The sequence below is a fragment of the Hypomesus nipponensis genome, chromosome 1 (assembly GCF_054491055.1).
Source record: "Hypomesus nipponensis isolate SF chromosome 1, ASM5449105v1, whole genome shotgun sequence".
Classification (NCBI taxonomy): Eukaryota; Metazoa; Chordata; class Actinopteri; order Osmeriformes; family Osmeridae; genus Hypomesus; species Hypomesus nipponensis.
Window position 1 is genome coordinate 14,178,249 of NC_140361.1, and position 18,361 is coordinate 14,196,609.

Below are 18,361 nucleotides of genomic sequence, written 5' to 3' on the forward strand. Positions count from 1 at the left end.
AAAATCGATCCTACCGTAGATAGGCCAGAGATGGGATTATTTACGGGGAGCAGATTCGTTGAGTGGAATGTGATGCACAGTTTCAAATCCATGTGTTTCTGCATTTGTCAGAGCTGTGTGTCTGCCCAGGCTTGTGTGTGTGGCGCGTCTGCCTGTATGAGGTCAGTGCTAATGTGTTGACGTACATGTTCATTCATGCCTGTATTTTATGTTTATCCATGCACGCGTGCACAGTTTGTGTGACATTTGACACTCGCATGCCATAACAGCATTCTTCAACACTTTGATCACACATCCTACAGTCCTGGCATCTGCGGTCCACCCCCATTCACACACACACACACTCCGCTGCAGATGAGGCCAGGACCTGAACACCTCACACACAATCCAATTTGCCTTACAACAAAGGAATATGACAGGGACAGAGGATTTGGGACAGACAGGAAGACAGACAAAAAAGGGGAGGGGGAGAGAGAGAGAGAGAGAGAGAGAGAGAATGAGAACAGGATTATTGTCGGGACCGAGGACAACAGGAGAGAGGGGTGGATGAAGGGACAGAAAGAATAATCCAGAGGTTGTGGATGATGGGACAGACCAGGAGAAGCAATGCACAGCTTGATACAGCACCTGAGCTCACAGTTCAAAACCAGGAAGGAGGGAGGAGAAAAAGACAGAGGGAGAGAGAGGGAGAGGGCGTTGGTTGTGATGAAGATGGGGGCTGAGACAGAGGTGAACCAGAGGTGTTTGTGACCTGAGTAGATTGCAGTGTTCATTACGTGTGTTGTTTGTGTGTGTGTGTTTGTGTATGTGTGTGGACACCGTAAAGTGAACTACTGTTTGTGTGTTAGTGTGTCTGAGGGAGGGGTGTAGTGGGAGGGAGAGAGAGAGGTTGGGGTATTATGGGAGTGAGGGAAAGAGAGAGGATGGGGTGTTATGGGAGTGAGGGAAAGAGAGAGGTTGGGGTATTATGGGAGTGAGGGAAAGAGAGAGGTTGGGGTATTATGGGAGTGAGAGAGAGAGAGGATGGGGTGTTATGCGAGAGAGAGGTGGTGTATTATGGAGGAGTGAGAGAGGGCGAGAGAGGTTGGGGTATAATTGGAGAGAGAGATAGGTTGGCCTATATGGAGGAGAGAGAGAGAGGGCGAGAGAGCTTGGAGAACAAGGGAGAGAGGTTTGCGGTTGATGGGGAAGTGAGGTGGGGGGGTGTAGAATGTCACCTGTAGGGGTATGGACACAGGAACTCAATCCCTGAGTAGGGGAACACAGAATGATAAAAGTCTGTGACCTGGACAGAGTAAAGGATAGCTGGACCGAAACACACTCTGAAGAGGACATGAAAGGAACCTGAAAGGAAAACAAGAAATCTGACAGACCCCAAACCAAAAGATCTCATTTTTATTTATTTTTTAAAATATTTCGATGACAGCATTTGAGAAATCAAAACATAACAGAGAGAGAGGAATCAAAGTCAAGAAATACGTCCGATTTTCAGGTCAAACAAAAACATTAATCGAGTGTTGACAAACCAAGTGTGTAGGAATTACAAGAAAACAAAACAAGACAAGTTCCAGGAAAACCTCAAGGAAGAGGAGAGGGAGACAGCGGGAGACAGGGAACGGGAGGGGGAGGGTGAGTGAGTGAGAGAGAGAGAGAGAAAAGCGTGCGAGCCAACGACACCGAGATGTTCATGATCATTCGAGAGGGATCCGCTGCCGCAGGAGGCGGTGCTGCAGCAATGAGCGCCCCACAGGAGAAAACAGCCAAACAGGTGTGTGTGTGCGCGTGTGTGTGTACAAGACATGATTGCAAGAAATTGAATTTAAAAAGGAGGTGTATGGTGTGAAAAAGTCCTTTTGTGTGTGCGGAGAGCCCAATTTCAACTATTGAACACTTCTGTGTGTGTGTGTAAAGTTGATGTGGAGGAGTTGCTGGATACGATAGTGGCAAAAAAGGGATGTCAATTTGGAGAGTGGATGTTTGACAGTGGTGTAATGTTGTTATGCTTTGTTAAAAAATATATGGGTTTGAATCAAAAGGGTAGAACGTGCTTTGCAATGTCTCACCAGAGTTATAATGCTTCATCGCATCTTTCACGAAAGTCAAAAGCCCTGAAACGAACGATAAACAAAAAAGAACGTTTTGCATTTCTTGATGACATTATTGGAACTCCCTGATGATATCGTGTCTGTGGGTTTGAATGGGCTGCATGTTGGCAAATATCCATCCATACTTGACCGTGAGAACACGTTCTCCCATCTGGGGATCTCAGGTCCAGGCAGCCATCAAGAGGAAGGTGGAGAAGCAGAAGAAGAGGTCAGGAGAGCAGGGAGACGCCTCGGCCGGAGGCGGCAAACCCCGCCCCACCAGCAGCTCCCGCCAGAGAGCTGCCAGGGGGATAGCAGCCAGGGAGGAGGAAGAGGAAGAGGAGGAGGAGGAGGAGGAGGAGCAGTGGAGGAAGCAGGAGGAGGAGCAGGTGGAGGAGAAGGATGAGCACCTTCAGAGGGAGAAGGAGGCCGCTGACCTGTCCCCTATGGTGGAATCGGTGTTTGGACAGGTACGTGTGCGCGTGTTTTCCCGCACAGGTGTGTGTGTGTGTGCCAGTGTGAATGTACACACGAGCACCCAAATGTGTGTGTGTGTGTGTGTTCATGCATGGCCTGATTGAAATCTTCTCCAGTGCCTGATTGAAAATCTAAGCCTTCATGCGCCAAATATAAACCCTGGCTTCTCTCCAAAGCCGAAAAGTGTCTACTCTTTGTGCCCCCATCAGCTCCAAATCGCTGATCTGGAGAGCACGCAATGACAAAGGGACACCCAGTTTAGCGGGCTCGCTGATTAGTCTCTTCATTTAGCATCCATGCAAACTGCTCAGGGGCTTGATGCTACCATAGAACGTAGGGCTCTGACTGCAACACGATCCCCGAAGGCCGTAGCGTGTGTGGTCGGCTCTAAGCTCGGACATTAAAAGTGTAATCCGTAGGAGACGCTGAACAGGAGCCCTACCTTGAGTCCTGTTGTGCCAGCTATGATCGCATTCCCCTCACCACGCACACGTCACAACCGTGACATTGCACGCCACGAAAACATCTGTGGATGGATGTGTTTGTGTGCGTGTGTGTGTGTGTCAGCGTCAGTCTTCCGGTCCCTTCTCTGACCTGGGATGGCCTGGTTGTGCCAATAGACTGGCTCAGTATGTAGAAGGGATGCTCACACACAGACCTGTGTCAGCAGGTTGATTTGAATGTTTTTGAAGAGAGAACCGGAAAGCTCCGTGTTCCGGAAAGCTCCAATGTCTTGGACCGACACGCAGACATTGTTCCTTATCTTGAAAACACATGTCTTCAATGGAGACACCCATTCTGCTCTTTATATAGACGGCTCCAAAACTCACCCATGCTGAATGAAAAACTGTACTTTCACCTTCCCACATTTGTATCTGGATGTGTCTCCCTCTCTTCTATCTTCTTCTCTCCTCTGAGCTTTAATATCTTCCTCCTTCTACCTGTTTCCGCCCCCCCCCCTCCCCCCCACCCCCTCATCTCTCTGTCCCCTCTCCTTCTCCCCCTCTGACAGGCTTAGTCACTAGACACCAACATCAGCATCTGACACCAGATAAGAACATGACACCTGAACATGTTCGGCTGTCCCAGCAGTCGTGTGTCCTTGTGGACCCTACGAGTCCCGATCAAGGCTTAGGGTTGCGTTACCTGAGCCTTTGTGTATCTGTGTGTGTGTTATGGTGTCTGTGAGTGTGTGTCTGTGTGTTTTGGGGGTCTGAGTGTGTGTTCGTGTGTGTGTAAGGGTTTGAGTGTCTGTGTGCATGTGTTTTAAAGTACGTGTGTGCACTGATACCTGATAGAGATCAAATCCCACAGAACACGTCAGGAACCAGAAACTCCTGCAGAGTCCCATTATTAATGAACACAGTAAGTAATGGAGCCATGCCATCGTTCACCAGGCTTGAGGGCATTGGTTGCATCTTGGTGTACACGGCCAATGTATCAATATTGTACATCAGCCACAGGTTTGAGCTACTTTGAGAGGCTGCTGAAAAAGTGGCGGCTACCTTGTGTCGGTAGATTACGGGATGCTGTGGACATGGGCTTAGTTTCCATGGAGGCAGTTTGGACTGAATGAGGTTCATGTTGTCTATGCTATCATCATGACGATACAGATGGGACAGTATTAGTTTGTGTCTGGAATTTGGGGTTCAATAGGGCTTAACATTATTGGAGAGTTGCATATTGAGTTATGTCACTCAACTTACACCATAACGTGAGTCATTAAATACAAGTATTCTGTGGAAATAAATCAAATGATTTCAAATGATTTTTTTTTACAATTGTGAAACCCTATTTCACCCCCAACATCAACATCAGTTAAACACAGTGATGGGTTTCAAAATAAACTGTCACACTCATACATCGTACTGAGGAAATAAAACACAGACCTGCTCGATGTTTCAAGCCACAGTATGCTAGTGAACTCCGTGCTGTGTGAATCGTGATGGTGTGTTGCACAGACAGGCTAGGGTTGCCGGTTAGCCGGTTAATTAACTCGATTATTGAAGGTTTGGAGCGCACGTGTTTTTGCGTTTATGTAATCAGCGTTCCAGGTCCAAGAAGGACACAACTTCTACTGTCTACTGAAATGAAGCCAGTGTCGTTTACCAGACGGCCAGCTAAGAGTTTTGATGAAGGAGAGCCGTATTGAATGTTTCTGTCTGTCTGTAAATGTTGGAGGGAGAGAGGAGAGAGGATGTGATTTGGAGTGTGTGTCTGTATGTGTGTGTGGCTAACTGTGTGTCTGTATGTGTGTGTGTGTGTGTGTGTGTGTGTGTGTGTGTGTATGTGTGTGCCTTCTGCCTGTGTCTGTCACACATTTTAATTGTCACTCTTCTGAGAAGAGTTTAGCTTAAAAGAGATTACCCTCTCATCTCCACCAAACGTTGCTGCCTGCCCTTCAGCGAGAACGGACACTTCACTGATTCTCGATATATCATTTCACAGCTAATCTTTTTGGATCTGACACAACACACCCTGATCAGAACCTGTCCTCTAGTGGAGGTATACGGTAATGGCACCAGAGTGCACAACAAGACTTGGCAGAGGGACAACCTTAGATCCCGGTAACAAGAACCTGAGTTAAACACTGGTGAGCCGGTGGTGTGAACAGACAGGTCACACCAGACCTGGGTCAGTTACTGACCCTCGCAGACTTAACAGGAACGTTTTTGAAAAAGTGATATGGCAGAAACAATCTATAGCCAATTAGGGAAACCAATCTAATGTTACTGCATGGATGGTTTACAGAAAGCACAGCATCAGGAACAACCAAGACGATGTCCTCTCCGTAGCCAGGACTGTATCTGTTATGCAAACACAGTTTCCAATGAAACTGCTAATGCAAAACATTTTTGTAACTGAGAGCATTTAAGATGATGGCACTGATATGTGTATTCCCCTGCCAAAATGTGTCCTTATTCCATCAGGGTTTATGTCCTCAGAGATAGGGTTAGGGTAGGACACGAGGAAATAGTCAGCTGACTGTGGAAATGACATCTGTCATTGCCGTCACCACTCAATCTAGACGCATTTACGCACTCCTTCCATATGGAGTGTGGATGCACGCACACAAACACACACACTTACACGAATGTAGATGGATAATCCTTATTGTGGACTTTTCATGGAAGGGTAGTGAATGGTACTGTACTATGAATATCGTTTATGTGCTGTACCACGAGCACACACACGCACGCACAAACACACAGACACACACACACACACACACACACATGGGTCAGTACCCTCAGATGTGCTGATTACTAAATTGACTGCAAGTTATCAGGCTTCTCTGTTTGCAGCAGTTTATGAGAGCCGCAGCTGGAACCCTGGACATATCCCAGGGTTCATCCCTGCGATGTCCTCTGCCTCCTCTCACTCCCCTCACCCTTGGACACTCTCGGAAGAGGTGTTTCCTTAGGGGCCCAACTGGATTCACTTGATCTCTTTCTAATCCTGAGTCCTGAGTCTTAATATCCAGAGTAAGATGATGAGTTCAGCTCTGTGCCGACACTTACTGTGTCTGGGAGAGGGAACTCAGCACTGTAGTAAGATATATTTGACCCTGGCCCAGACTCTGTCTAACCCAACACAGCTGGAACATACTGGCAGCGAAGAGATTTGTCATATAATGTGAGGCATGAGCTGTTTGGGGTGAACATGGTTCATGTCTGGCCTATCGTGTCTCTCTTTCTCTCTCTCTCTTCCTCTCTCTCTCTGAACTTAATTATAGAACTGCTTAAATTGCTTATGCATTAACCTCCCACCAATCAGAGGGGATTTGTTTCTTCTCACCATCTCGCCAGTGGATGAGGCCCCCGCCTTTCACTCATCATCTCTTCTTTTTTGCTCTTACACACACCACACACACATATCTGTCTCACCGGGTCTCTCTTTCTGTCTGTATGTCTCAGAGTCTCAGATTCAAAGAAAGTACAATAGTTTAATGCTTGCCAGCAAGGAGACAAAGTCTGATCGCAATACAAAGTTTGTCTAATTCCCCAGTCTTCAGGTAAGACCACCTATTGGTGAGAAGTCCCCTCCTCAGCATGTCAGCTGTCAATATGATCGATCCCATAGACAGAGTGCGTGTGCACATGGAAACTTACAGAGTTACCTGACTCTGGGTTTGACCTATGATTCACTCAACACAGATAAGGTTAACACATGTATTGCACCTCTAATATGCTAATGGTCAACCGAGGTCAGTTTGTCTACGTAAGCCTAGTGTCATCTATAGGTCATGTGGGGAGAGGGTTCTCTGCTGACAAGGAATGCTAGCACAAGTATTTTCAGAATATAGCATCACATCGCTAATTTCTCCGACATGATTTCAAGTTGTTTCATTGCCTTCCTCACTTTCCTTCTCCCCTGCAGTCCTGTCCCTTTTAATCATGCATTGATCCGTCTTCCTTTCATCCTTATCTCGCCATCTCTTCTGCTGCATCTTCTTCTTCCGTACGTCCATCTCTTCATCTCCCCGCCTCTCCTCGATTTCACCCTCTTTTCGGTGCTCTCAATCTCCTTACTGGCGTTCTCTCCTTTGCTGTTCTCAGCCACATCTCTCCCCTTTAATCTGAAATGGAGGGATTACGGCCTTTGCGTTTGTGCCCTCTAATTCTCTCGATCTCTCTCTCACACTCTCTCTCTCTCTCTCTCTCTCTCTCTCTCTCTCTCTCTCTCTCTCTCTCTGTCTCTCTCTCTCTCTCTCTCTCTCTCTCTCTCTCTCTCTCTCTCTCTCTCTGTCTCTCTCTGTCTCTCTCTCTCTCTCTCCATCCCTCTCCTTCTCACCCCCCTTGTATCTGTCCACCCCACTGTAAGTGCTGTCAGTGGTGTGGTGCAACAAGCCTAGCTCAAGGGAGAATGAGCGATAGCGAGAGAGGGAGGGAGGGAGGGAGATCGGGGGGGGATTAAAAGAAGGGGTGATTTCATAGTTAGATGTGTGAGTAGCAGGGGAGTACGAGGAATTGAACAGAGATACGTGACGTTCCGTTTGTCCCCGAGAACTGGGGTTAGGTCTATGATTATTTTCCAACTGGGGTGTTTTAGCCGATTTAAATGACCAACAGAAAGATTGGGCCATCTGGGAGCATCTGAACATGGATTAGAGGCTGCTCAGTGAGATCCCCTGTGTGATACTCTCAGCGTTAACAACGGGATTCAGCCCAGGATGGGACCGCTAGCTGGGTGTCCTTTCTCCAGCACACCGTGTTAATTCGGCAGACGCCGAGAGAGGGAGGGAGAGAAAGGCAGGGAAAAAGAGAGGGGCAGTGAGAGGAAAGAGGGAGGAAAAAAAGTGAGTTACCCAACAGAGAGAGTGCAGGGTATGGGTAACTGTACAAAGCCTTCCATGAAAAACAAAATGAAAAAGGTAAGAATCTGTCCAGTAGGGTTTCTGTTCTGTTTTAATTGATGTGGAATGTCAGAATGTCACTTGTATCATGGAGCATGTTTTACCCCAAGAACTGCTGAGGAACTGTGTTTTTAAAACATTTATACATTTATACATTTGAACATAGATAAACTCTGCATGTACTTTAAAAACTGAAAGTCTAACATGGTTTAACATGAATCAATGTAATAATTCCAATCCAAGCATTGACATTTCACTGTAAATCATAAAAAAGGTATTTATCTCAACTTAAACTGCTTTGTCCAATATCTGAATTCGATTTTAAGTAAAGCACAAATAGTTTGAATGATCACAGTTTCTGCATTTAATATTCAAATACACTGATGTAGTGATGTTCCTATCTTTATTTGTCCTTCTCTGTATTTCTAATTCTGTCAATTTTTTTTGAGACATGGTTTGATATGGTGAAGGTTGATTTCACAATGCGATCAAACACGGTTTGACATAGTAGTAGTTAGACTAAATAATTACACACGGTTTCCCTTGTCACTGCGAGAGCTGTTATTATGTTATGCAAGGTTGCACTGAGACTCTGAGATGTCTGATCACTAAGTAGAATTAATGGACATCGTAGCCTCGGGTAAATAGAGGGGACAACAAATAAGAAAGAGAGAGAGAGAGAGAGAGAGAGAGAGAGAGAGAGAGAGAGAGAGAGAGAGAGAGAGATGGTGATTGGATGTGAGTGTTATTGAATAGCCCACCTATGTCAAAGAAACATGAAAAACAGACCATTTTAAAGTCATTATACAGCAATTAAAGTCAGCACGTTTTGAGGATAGTTGTCATGACATCCACAGGGCCAACTCAGTCTGTCACATTAATGGGCCAATGGTGACACAACTTCTAGACTGCTAGGTTAACCTGATTGGTTAACTACCGGTCAAACCTGATTAGTTACTGATTAGCTGGTTGGTTAAAGAGTTGGTTGACTGAAGGGTTGGTTGTGCCTGAAGGGGGCGGCGGAGGGGAGCACTGCCCCCCCGGGGGTGAAGGGGGAGACAGGGGAGAAGCTTCAGCCGGAGGGGGAGGAGGAGTCAGGGGTGAACCGGGAGTTTAAGGACCCCCTGTGTGCGCTGGTCCAGAACTGCACCGTGCTCCACAACATCGTGGGGCCCGCCTGCATCTTTCTCAAACACGGCTTATCGCTGACCCAGATCGTACGTACACACACCACGCGTGCAGTCACACACACACACACACACACGTACACTCAGGTGCAAACGCATACACGCTCTGTTCCTCTCTCTCTCTCTCTTTCTCTCTCTCTCTCTCTCTCTCTCTCTCTCTCTCTCTCTCTCTCTCTCTCTCTCTCTCTCTCTCTCTCTCTCTCTCTCTCTCTCTTGAGGGAATGTGAGCATGCACATATATAACACACACTCTGGCACACACACACACACACATGTGATTCTGCAGTCTCACACACCTCCCTAACTACACACTCTCACATCACTATGGCGTCATCTCATATTCACCACATAACATCGTGTCTGGCCCCACCTCCTCGTCATCCCTCCAGGTGTGTCATTTCACATCCTTGGTCTTCACCGGGCAACCAATCAAAAGCGTTGGTAGACAGCAGTACAGCTATAGAGGTTGAAGGGTTCCCTCCCTTGAAGTAGCAAGGGAAGGAAGCATGTGCAAGATATGCATAGCAGAAGAGGCACTGTGCTCTCTCTGTGTAAAATGTAGTGTGGATGTATCTTGTATGTAAAGTGGATGTAGTGTGGATGTAGTGTGGATGTAGTGTGGATGTAGTGTGGATGTAGTGTGGATGTATCTACAATGTAGTGTGGATGTAGTGTGGATGTAGTGTGGATGTAGTGTGGATGTATCTACAACGTAGTGTGGATGTAGTGTGGATGTAGTGTGGATGTATCTACAATGTAGTGTGGATGTAGTGTGGATGTATCTACAATGTAGTGTGGATGTAGTGTGGATGTATCTACAATGTAGTGTGGATGTAGTGTGGATGTAGTGTGGATGCTTCCAGAATGAAGTGTGGATATGTAGCTGTATCTAGGATGAAGTGGGAATCTTGTGTGGATTTATCTAGCATGTAGTGTGAACGTTGTGGGGATCTTGTGTGGATGTAACTAGGATGTTGTATGGATGCATGATGCATCTAGAAAGTTTGTGGGAATCTATTGTGTGCGTATCTAGAATGTAGTGGGGATCTAGTGGGTGTTCATCTAGAATGCAGAATTCCAGTGAAGGTTCGTATCATATCATGGTACATGCTGGACAGACAAATAGATCTTAAGGGATTTATACCTTATACTGTATTTCACTTGCAGCCAGAACACTCAAACTACCAGCCTAGTCTAGGAAACAGGAGTGTGTGTGTGTGTGTGTGTGTGTGTGGGTGTGTGTGTGTGTGTGTGTGTGTGTATGTGTGTGTGGGTGCATGCCTGCATGTGTGGACTGTACGTATGAACAATAGACATGTGTCCAATGGCCTAACTCAAACTAAACCTCCCAAATCTCCTAATCTCCAGCTGTTGCCAGGCAACGTCCCACCAATAAATCATATGACTACAGTGATTTATGATGGTTGTAAGTGTTTTCCCACTGTCCATACCACAATACAAAATCTCTCACAATTTAATCCCTATAGATTTTCAGCAGATATTCTATCTCTGGCTTAGATAGTTTAGTATTATCAAATCCAATCCTGGAACTTTACAAACTGTATCAATTTATAATGGAATCAATTTTTTTGTTGTGTCACGTGGGAACGTGATGTAATTGAACACTCTAATACAAAGCCAGAGCTGTGCTTCTTTGTTTTTATCTTTTCTCTTCTCCTATTCTTTTCTTCAGACTGATTGGTTGTCATGTGTGTCACTGAGGGTCATTCCAGATCTTCACTGCCATCTTGTTCATGATATCTGTGGTTCCATGGTGTGTTTCCGTCTCTCCATAAACTACACTTGCGTTCATCTTCTCCGTGTTGTGTGTGTGTGTGTGTGTGTGTGTGTGCACGTTTTCCGTCTTTCCATAAACTACACTTGCGTTCATCTTCTCCATGTTGTGTGTGTGTGTGTGTGTGTGTGTGTGCGTGTGTGCCTGCCTCCCTGCAGCCTCCAGAGCATGCGTGCCTGAGCGTGTGTGTGTGTGTGATACTGACAGTGTGCCTCTGTGTGTCCCGCTGCAACCTCCACCAGGACAGAGAGCTGAGACCGGAGGAGATCGAAGGTACGCCTCACTCTCTCCACGCTCCCAAACACACACCCCCAACCCTCGAGGTGCCATCTCTAACCTTGTCTCCTGTTCCTGTGTCTGTGTATCCAGAGCTTCGTGAAGCATTTGTGGAGTTTGACAAGAACAAAAAAGGTTACATCAGTTACAAGGACCTGGGCGAGTGCATGAGGACCATGGGATACATGCCCACAGAAATGGAGCTCATTGAACTGGGCCAGTCCATCTGTAAGTGTAACATCAACTTGAGACTCATAGAAATCCAAACCAAGCCAGTTGAATTTGATGGAACTGAACATGATAAATCAGCCATTTATAAGAATATTTCCTAGTGTTCAATGCAGTGTTCAATGTGAAATACACCAAACGAGTTGTGCTTCTGTGTGACCTGCAGGTGGCGGCAAATTGGACTTTGAAGACTTTGTGGAACTGATGGGCCCCAAGATGCTTGCAGAAACGGCAGATATGATCGGAGTGAAGGAACTCAGAGATGCATTTAAAGAGGTCAGTTAAGAACCCTAATACAGAGAGAAACAGGGGTCAGTAGTATTTGTTCGAGAGAGACAGACAGAAAGCGAGTGTGTGTGTGTGTCTGTGTGTGTGTGCATGTGCGTGTGTGTTGGGGAGGGGGTCATTTGTATTGTAGTGACTTCTAATCGAATGAGGGTCGGTTTCTCGCTCTGTCTTTCCCTGTCTCAGTTTGACTCCAACGGTGATGGTCAGATTAGTATCATGGAGCTCCGGGAAGCCATGAAGAAGCTGATGGGGGAGCAACTGACCAACAGAGAGATCGATGAGATCCTCCGAGACGTGGACCTCAATGGAGATGGACTAGTCGACTTTGAAGGTAGGAGGCACGACACACAGACAGACAGGCAGGCAGGCAGGCAGGCAGGCAGGCAGGCAGGCAGGCAGGCAGGCAGGCAGACAGACACAGAGTCATGATGGCATTACGGACAGTGCCTCCTTTAATTAACCCCCCCCCCTTTTCTCTCTTCACAGAATTTGTTCGTATGATGTCACGTTGACGCGTGTGAAGAGTGACATAATATGACAGCTGGATAAAGGGACCACATTACACTGTAGTGAGATTTCTTGATTTTCTGGGAACATTTTGTAAATATGTATTCGATAAGTGACCACCAAACGGAACTCTACAAAATCTTAACATATAAAAAAAGATATGGTGGCGATCTAAATTCTAACTACAGATTATTTGTAACAAATCAAAGATGTATTAAATGTATGTTATCTTTATGTTCTTTTCTTTTAGAAATATATTTTTTTGATAAATTCATGTTTATCTCTTCACTGTATATGGTTGTAAAAAAAAGTTGTACCTTAACTGTAAAATGTAAAATTATTTTCAAATAAAAAACTCTGTTAGTCCTTTGTAGCTCTGTTACCAATATTACTACCTTATCATGTATTTGAAAATAAGACTTGTCACTTACAGATTAATTGCAATCATTATAGACATACAGTGTAGGCTCTGATAAACAAACCATTCACGTAACAGTGGAATATATTATGTATTCATCTGTATTATCACTGATTGGTCTGAACTCAATCAATTGCATCACCTTAAGTGGGGAGGCTTGTGAAAATGATTTGGTCAATAGGTATGAATGAGTTTATATACAAAAGTGCCTTAGACACTGAGCAATCCATAAGACACCCCCACTAAAATAGTCTCCCTGTAATATCCTGCCACGCAGAAGAGGGTCCTTCCTAGCTATAGACTATGTCCTCACTGCCAGTTCTTGGGAGCACCCCTGTGGGGAACCTTCAGCTGTCTGCTGCCATTTACTTTTGTGGAGCTTCATTTTGAAGTTGGAAAAGGTACTGTGATCATTGTCCCCTTGATGAAGAAAGTGTTTTGTCCGTCTCTTCATAAACGGAGTGACTAAGTTCAGTTGAGTTCTGGATTTTAATAAGTATTTATCAATCTGCAGATTGGGAGAGAAAACCAGACCTCTGACAATAAATGACAACACAACACCAGGCTTAGGTCTCAATCAAGTCTCTCCCCGCTCTGAAGGACAGAGGACCATCTTTTATAGGGCACAAGAATGTAAACATAGATAGTGACAGTCAGGCAGTAATGACGTTACAACAGTCTCAGAGAAAGAGATTCACAGCTCCCAACACATAGTTGGAGCTCTCCTTGTTGTCATGACAAGGACCATTTAGCCAGTACTTTCTCCTGATCTCAAACATCTATTAACCCTGACACATAGACACAATCTACTCTTATTAATAGCAAGCTTACATGAGAACATACTAACTAGTATCCAATGACTAGTTCTCTTGATTAGTGAATAATGTAAGCACACAGGAAATCTACATTTCTTCCACACCCTGCAAAATGTGTTTGTCAAACCTTCACTTCACAACTGATTTACTTTTAATTATTGTATAGATGTTTGAGGCAATGCAGCTGAGAACACAAACGTGTGATGCTTTCAGAATAGCCAGGTCATACCTGGAACTGGTTATAATCCACAGCTGGACTGAATGGCAAACAAAAAAGCTTCAAATGCTCAGTAAGGCAAACAGTGTCTTTCTCTTGGGTGATCGGACTCACCGGGTACACTTGTTTTCTTTCTGTTTGAATGAGTATGCATTATACCAACAATTTCAGGTGAGGTGTTGCATTACAGTGAATAATTCCACTCTCATGTTTATTGAATACAAATTTAAAAACCGTTGCATTCTATTGGACATTCTGCAAAGTATGGGAGCAATCATGGTTGTGCAGACCAACAAAATCGCAGACATATAGCTGGTGCAGGTATTTGAAATCATTATGACTAACGCAAGAGATCACATGCATATGCACAAGTAATACTGACAATAGCGTCATTAGAAACTGTTGTCTTATCAATGTTATACATGTGGTCAAAATGGTCAGACAAGTGTGTACATAAGCCCCAGTTTTGATACAGAATGGAAAAAGGTTAATGGATACCTACTGTCTGTGTGTCTCTCTTTCTACATAGAGCTATTATCACAGATCGTCACCCTCAGATCCAAAAGTTCCTGAGGGAACGTAAAATCACCCACCACTACTACGACGTATGGCATGTAGCAAAAGGTAATGTGACCTTTATTTATATATTGTTACAAGATAAAGACGTTGACTACTGAACACGGCTGTCAAGACTTTTGCATAAATTCAATCACTCGACAATTTTTATATCTTGCTGTGTTTGGTATGTAAACTAATTTCATTAGGGTTGTCAAAGAAGCTGGAACAACTTGGCAAAGACTAGGACTGTGCTTTGGTGAAAAAGTGGCATAGGAGCACAGTCAACCACCTGTACTGGTGTGCCACGAGCTCCGTCTCCGGAACAGAGAAGGTAGCAAACCACATTCAAGATGTCCACAGTCATTCTGACCCAGCTTTCCCCAAGCGTTTACATCAACCGAAGGCCTCAAAGGACAGTAGAAAGTGCTTTCAACCAGGTCTCTATTCTAAAGCAACACACGTTGTGTATCTTCATCAATATTCATGGTTTAAATTACAATTTAAATAGACTTTCTCTTAGGTTTTTCATTTCTGAGGTCCTAACAAGCCAGAGGTACCTTACTGATGTTGAAAAGCTTAAGCCATCATTACCAGACATCCACTGTGGAGTCACTCCACTGTGAAGTCATTCCACTGTGGACATAACACAACTATTAAAAAGCACAGCAAGTGCAATAAAATTGAAGGCATCGCAGGAATAACTTAAGAATGTCAGTAGGTCCAGTACAATGTTAAGTGCAGAGTACCAGAAAGGATACAACCATTATCTGATTTGATTGAGTAGCTGAATACTTCTTGGGAAAGGATGTGATGCCTCCCTTGGTCATTGCAATGCTATGCAAGTATGTACACTCCCTATGAACTTCAACACACAATATAACAAGTCTTTAGAAAGGCAAATGTGAATGGGGGACAAATTGTCTGCAGAAACTGGTTTTGTTCAATGAAGGTGTGAGACATGAGCAATGGTCTGGAGACATCAGGCCTAATTGCCGGCCATCAAAATGCAAATCATTTCAGTTTTAGGCTGCTCTAAGTGAAAGGCACTTGGAACAACACTGGGTAGAGTACATCTTGGGCACAGATTACAGGTTTAGCAACTGCTTTTGCTGTGAGTTAACAGGATTTCCCTTAGTGTATGCATACAAAAGTGACTTTAACAACTGTGTTACAACATTTCTGTTGTTTGGAAACTAATGGACAGACTTGTGTTCCCAAAGGCCAAAAGGGGAGGTGACACCCTCAAACAAGTGAAAACAGAGCCAACAATTTCTAAGTTTAAAAAATATATTTTTTATTACAAACAACAAATCAAAATGTGCAACAGTATAGGCTTAGGCTTATAGGCAGTATTATGCTTAGGCTACGACACTGAAGTACGAGTATTACACTAGTATTACAGCTAACGGGTGATGTTTGGTGTTGGCAAATTGAAGTAATTGCAAAACTTACCACTCTGAAGTAGTCATTGCCAATCTACGAGCGACTGGTTGCCCCTCTACATCAGATTCTTCCTCTGATTCAGGCTCAAACATGTAAGGTTGAACACCTAATATCTCCATAATATCTACACCTTGGATGTTTCAGTGAGTGCTGCTGGCCAGGTGGTGTCTTTACGCTGCAGCTTCGCTCGTTGTAGACCAAACCAATCAGCGCGCAGGTTATCTAAATATTCATGAGCATACCATAAAATGGAGAAATCCTCTCGTTTCATTCCAGGACTTTTTCCACAAAGTGCATTAGGGCACATAGAACAGTACCCGGGCCATTTTCAGTCCAACCAATGTACATACCCTATTTGGAGACCTTAAAGGTCCCATGACATGCTGCTTTTTGGATGCTTTTATGTAGGGTTTAGTGGTCCCCTAATACTGTATCTGAAGTCTCTTTCTTGAAATTCAGCCTTGTTGCAGAACTGCAGCCACTACAAGCCAGATCCACAATGAGCTTTCCTTTAGACGTGCCATTTCTGTGTCTGTAGCTTTAAATGTTCATGAGGAGGAGAGGCGAGGCAAGCCATAATGTCTTTCGAGGAAAAAACAATATTGTGCTAGCACGGTCATAGGTCATTTTCTAATGAGCAGGCCAAATTCTCAAAGACTTGGTTTTGCTCAATAATTGGCATCCAATCTGTCTGCTCAGTAATGATTATAAAATATTAGCTTCTATATTTGCAAAAAGAATGAAGGCAGTGTTGGACTAAATTATTGAGGAGACCCAATCTGGCTTCATGAGGAATAGACATATATCTAATAATATCCGATTGGTCCTAGACCTTATTGACTATTCAGATTTAATTTTAGAGGATAGTTTCATTGTCTTCTTTGACTTCTATAAAGCCTTCAATACGGTGGAACATTTATATTTCTCTCCCTTAAGAAATTTGGTTTTAGGGAATTATTTTGTAGTACAATTAAAACTCTATATGAATGGGAACAGTTCAATTAAATTCAGTTAAAGCATGGCACCTCTCCTAGATTTGATTTGAAAAGAGGAATTAGGCAAGGTTATATATAAGGAGAATATATAATCATCATTTATATCCTCATAGGTATTTGATTTAGAACAATAGGGACATTTTGTATAGAAACAAGTCTTTATTTTATTAGAATTGGTTCAATTATCGTATCTTACTGGTGAGTCAGCTTTTTAATGCAGAAGAATTGTGCTCAATTATTAGGATGTTTTATCTTGATACAATATCCCGGCCACACAAATACTTGCTCGTTAACAAGGCCAAAGAGGTCTCTTTCAGAATGATCCATAAGTGTTACCCTGCAAATCATGACATGACGCACGGACGTCTCTCGAGCCAGATGAAGCAACTCAGGAAACACCACAGCAGCGAGAGTCCGCCCCCTTTGCAGCCCCTGCTCTTTGACCTCTTGCCGGCCGCACCTTCCACAGGCTGACGCACAGCAGCAAGCGGCCTCGCGGCTGCGAGGTCCAGCGCAGGTCGAGGCCATTCAGAACGGCCAGCCAGGGAAGCGCAGTCAGAGCTGGCAAGACTGAGTCGACCGTGTCCTTTAGCGAGGGGAAACAAATGGTCACAGTTGCTCTAACCCAAACAAACAAGTCACCCTCTGCAACACAGACCACCCCAGATACTCTTACCCAATCAGAGACAGCCCCTGTTGTAGGCCGCGGCCAAAACACTGTTGAGGTAGTGGCATGTAGGGGTGGGGGGAGAGGAAGACCTAGGGGCAGAGGGAGAGGTGGGAGGAGAGAAAGAGGACGAGGCCCTTGCACAAGGCCCCTATGAGGGCCTCTACTGTGGGTGGTGTTTAAAAGGGCCTTGGCATGGAGGGAGTTTACATTACTCAGGAGATTTTCTGTTACAAAACAATTACATTTACAATATTTTGTGTAACTGAAACTCCAGTATTCCAAGGTTTGGTCTCATCAACTTATCTTGTGATAAACATCGCATAAAAAATGAATTCATTCATTGTGCACCTGTGTCACATCTGTACTTGTTAAGTTAGCTCTCTTTACCATAAGCAAAAAGATGTCAACATAGCTAAGTTGGAACACAAACACCATCCGAATGGTATGTTCTTTGAGATTCAACCATGTAAAAAAAAAAAAAGAGATTAAATCATCAACAATAGACTCTTATGAAGTCCCTTTTCTAACCACCTCAGGATTGTTTGTGTATTTTAGCGCCATCTGTAGTACAAGACCATGCAAAGGACACAGACCATTGGAGACATGCTCCTGGACATTTATTTGATAAAATGCTGTTGGTTTTATGTGAATATTGTAATGTTATGGTTGTGTTAAATAACTGGTCATAATGCAGAGGCAAAGTTTTAAAATCAAGATTTTCATTTTTATTGAAAAGTTGGCCAGGATTCTGTACAGCAGAGAGGGAGTGCGATACACAGGATTAGGAAGTAGGGGAGGATAAAGAAACTTAATTTCCCATGGTGCATCATACCCTGAGCCGAGAATCATGTGTAAAACAGCAAGATATTTCTCGTTCCCTCTTTGGTGCTGCAATGAACTGCAGGGGGGGGGGGGGAGGAATAGTGAACAAAAAAGAAGGAGGTGAATGGGGGGAGGGGGGATGATGGGAGTGGGGGAGCCGAGGTCAGACCCTGGGGGAGAAAGAGAAGAGCAGAGATACAGAGTGGTGGAGGCGTGTCTGGGTCG

At 44.4% G+C, this 18,361-nt stretch overlaps 1 protein-coding gene across 1 annotated transcript; it reads left to right on the forward strand.

The window, feature by feature from the left end:
- The first annotated feature begins 1,664 nt into the window (after positions 1–1,664).
- Positions 1,665–12,555, forward strand: LOC146302689 (calcium-binding protein 2-like). Its single transcript, XM_084696067.1, has 7 exons — positions 1,665–1,768; positions 2,270–2,554; positions 11,142–11,172; positions 11,269–11,403; positions 11,570–11,679; positions 11,875–12,022; positions 12,178–12,555. The coding sequence occupies exons 1-7, from the start codon at positions 1,682–1,684 to the stop codon at positions 12,201–12,203; spliced, it is 822 nt and encodes a 273-aa protein (XP_084552193.1). The 5' UTR covers positions 1,665–1,681; the 3' UTR covers positions 12,204–12,555.
- Positions 12,556–18,361: the final 5,806 nt, after the last annotated feature.

Coding starts and splice junctions, on each gene's coding strand:
- LOC146302689 (XM_084696067.1), top strand. CDS start 1,682: ATGTTCATGATCATTCGAGAGGGATCCGCTGCCGCAGGAGGCGGTGCT. Junction 11,404..11,569: donor TGAACTGGGCCAGTCCATCT/GTAAGTGTAACA, acceptor TGTGACCTGCAG/GTGGCGGCAAATTGGACTTT. Junction 11,680..11,874: donor TCAGAGATGCATTTAAAGAG/GTCAGTTAAGAA, acceptor TCCCTGTCTCAG/TTTGACTCCAACGGTGATGG.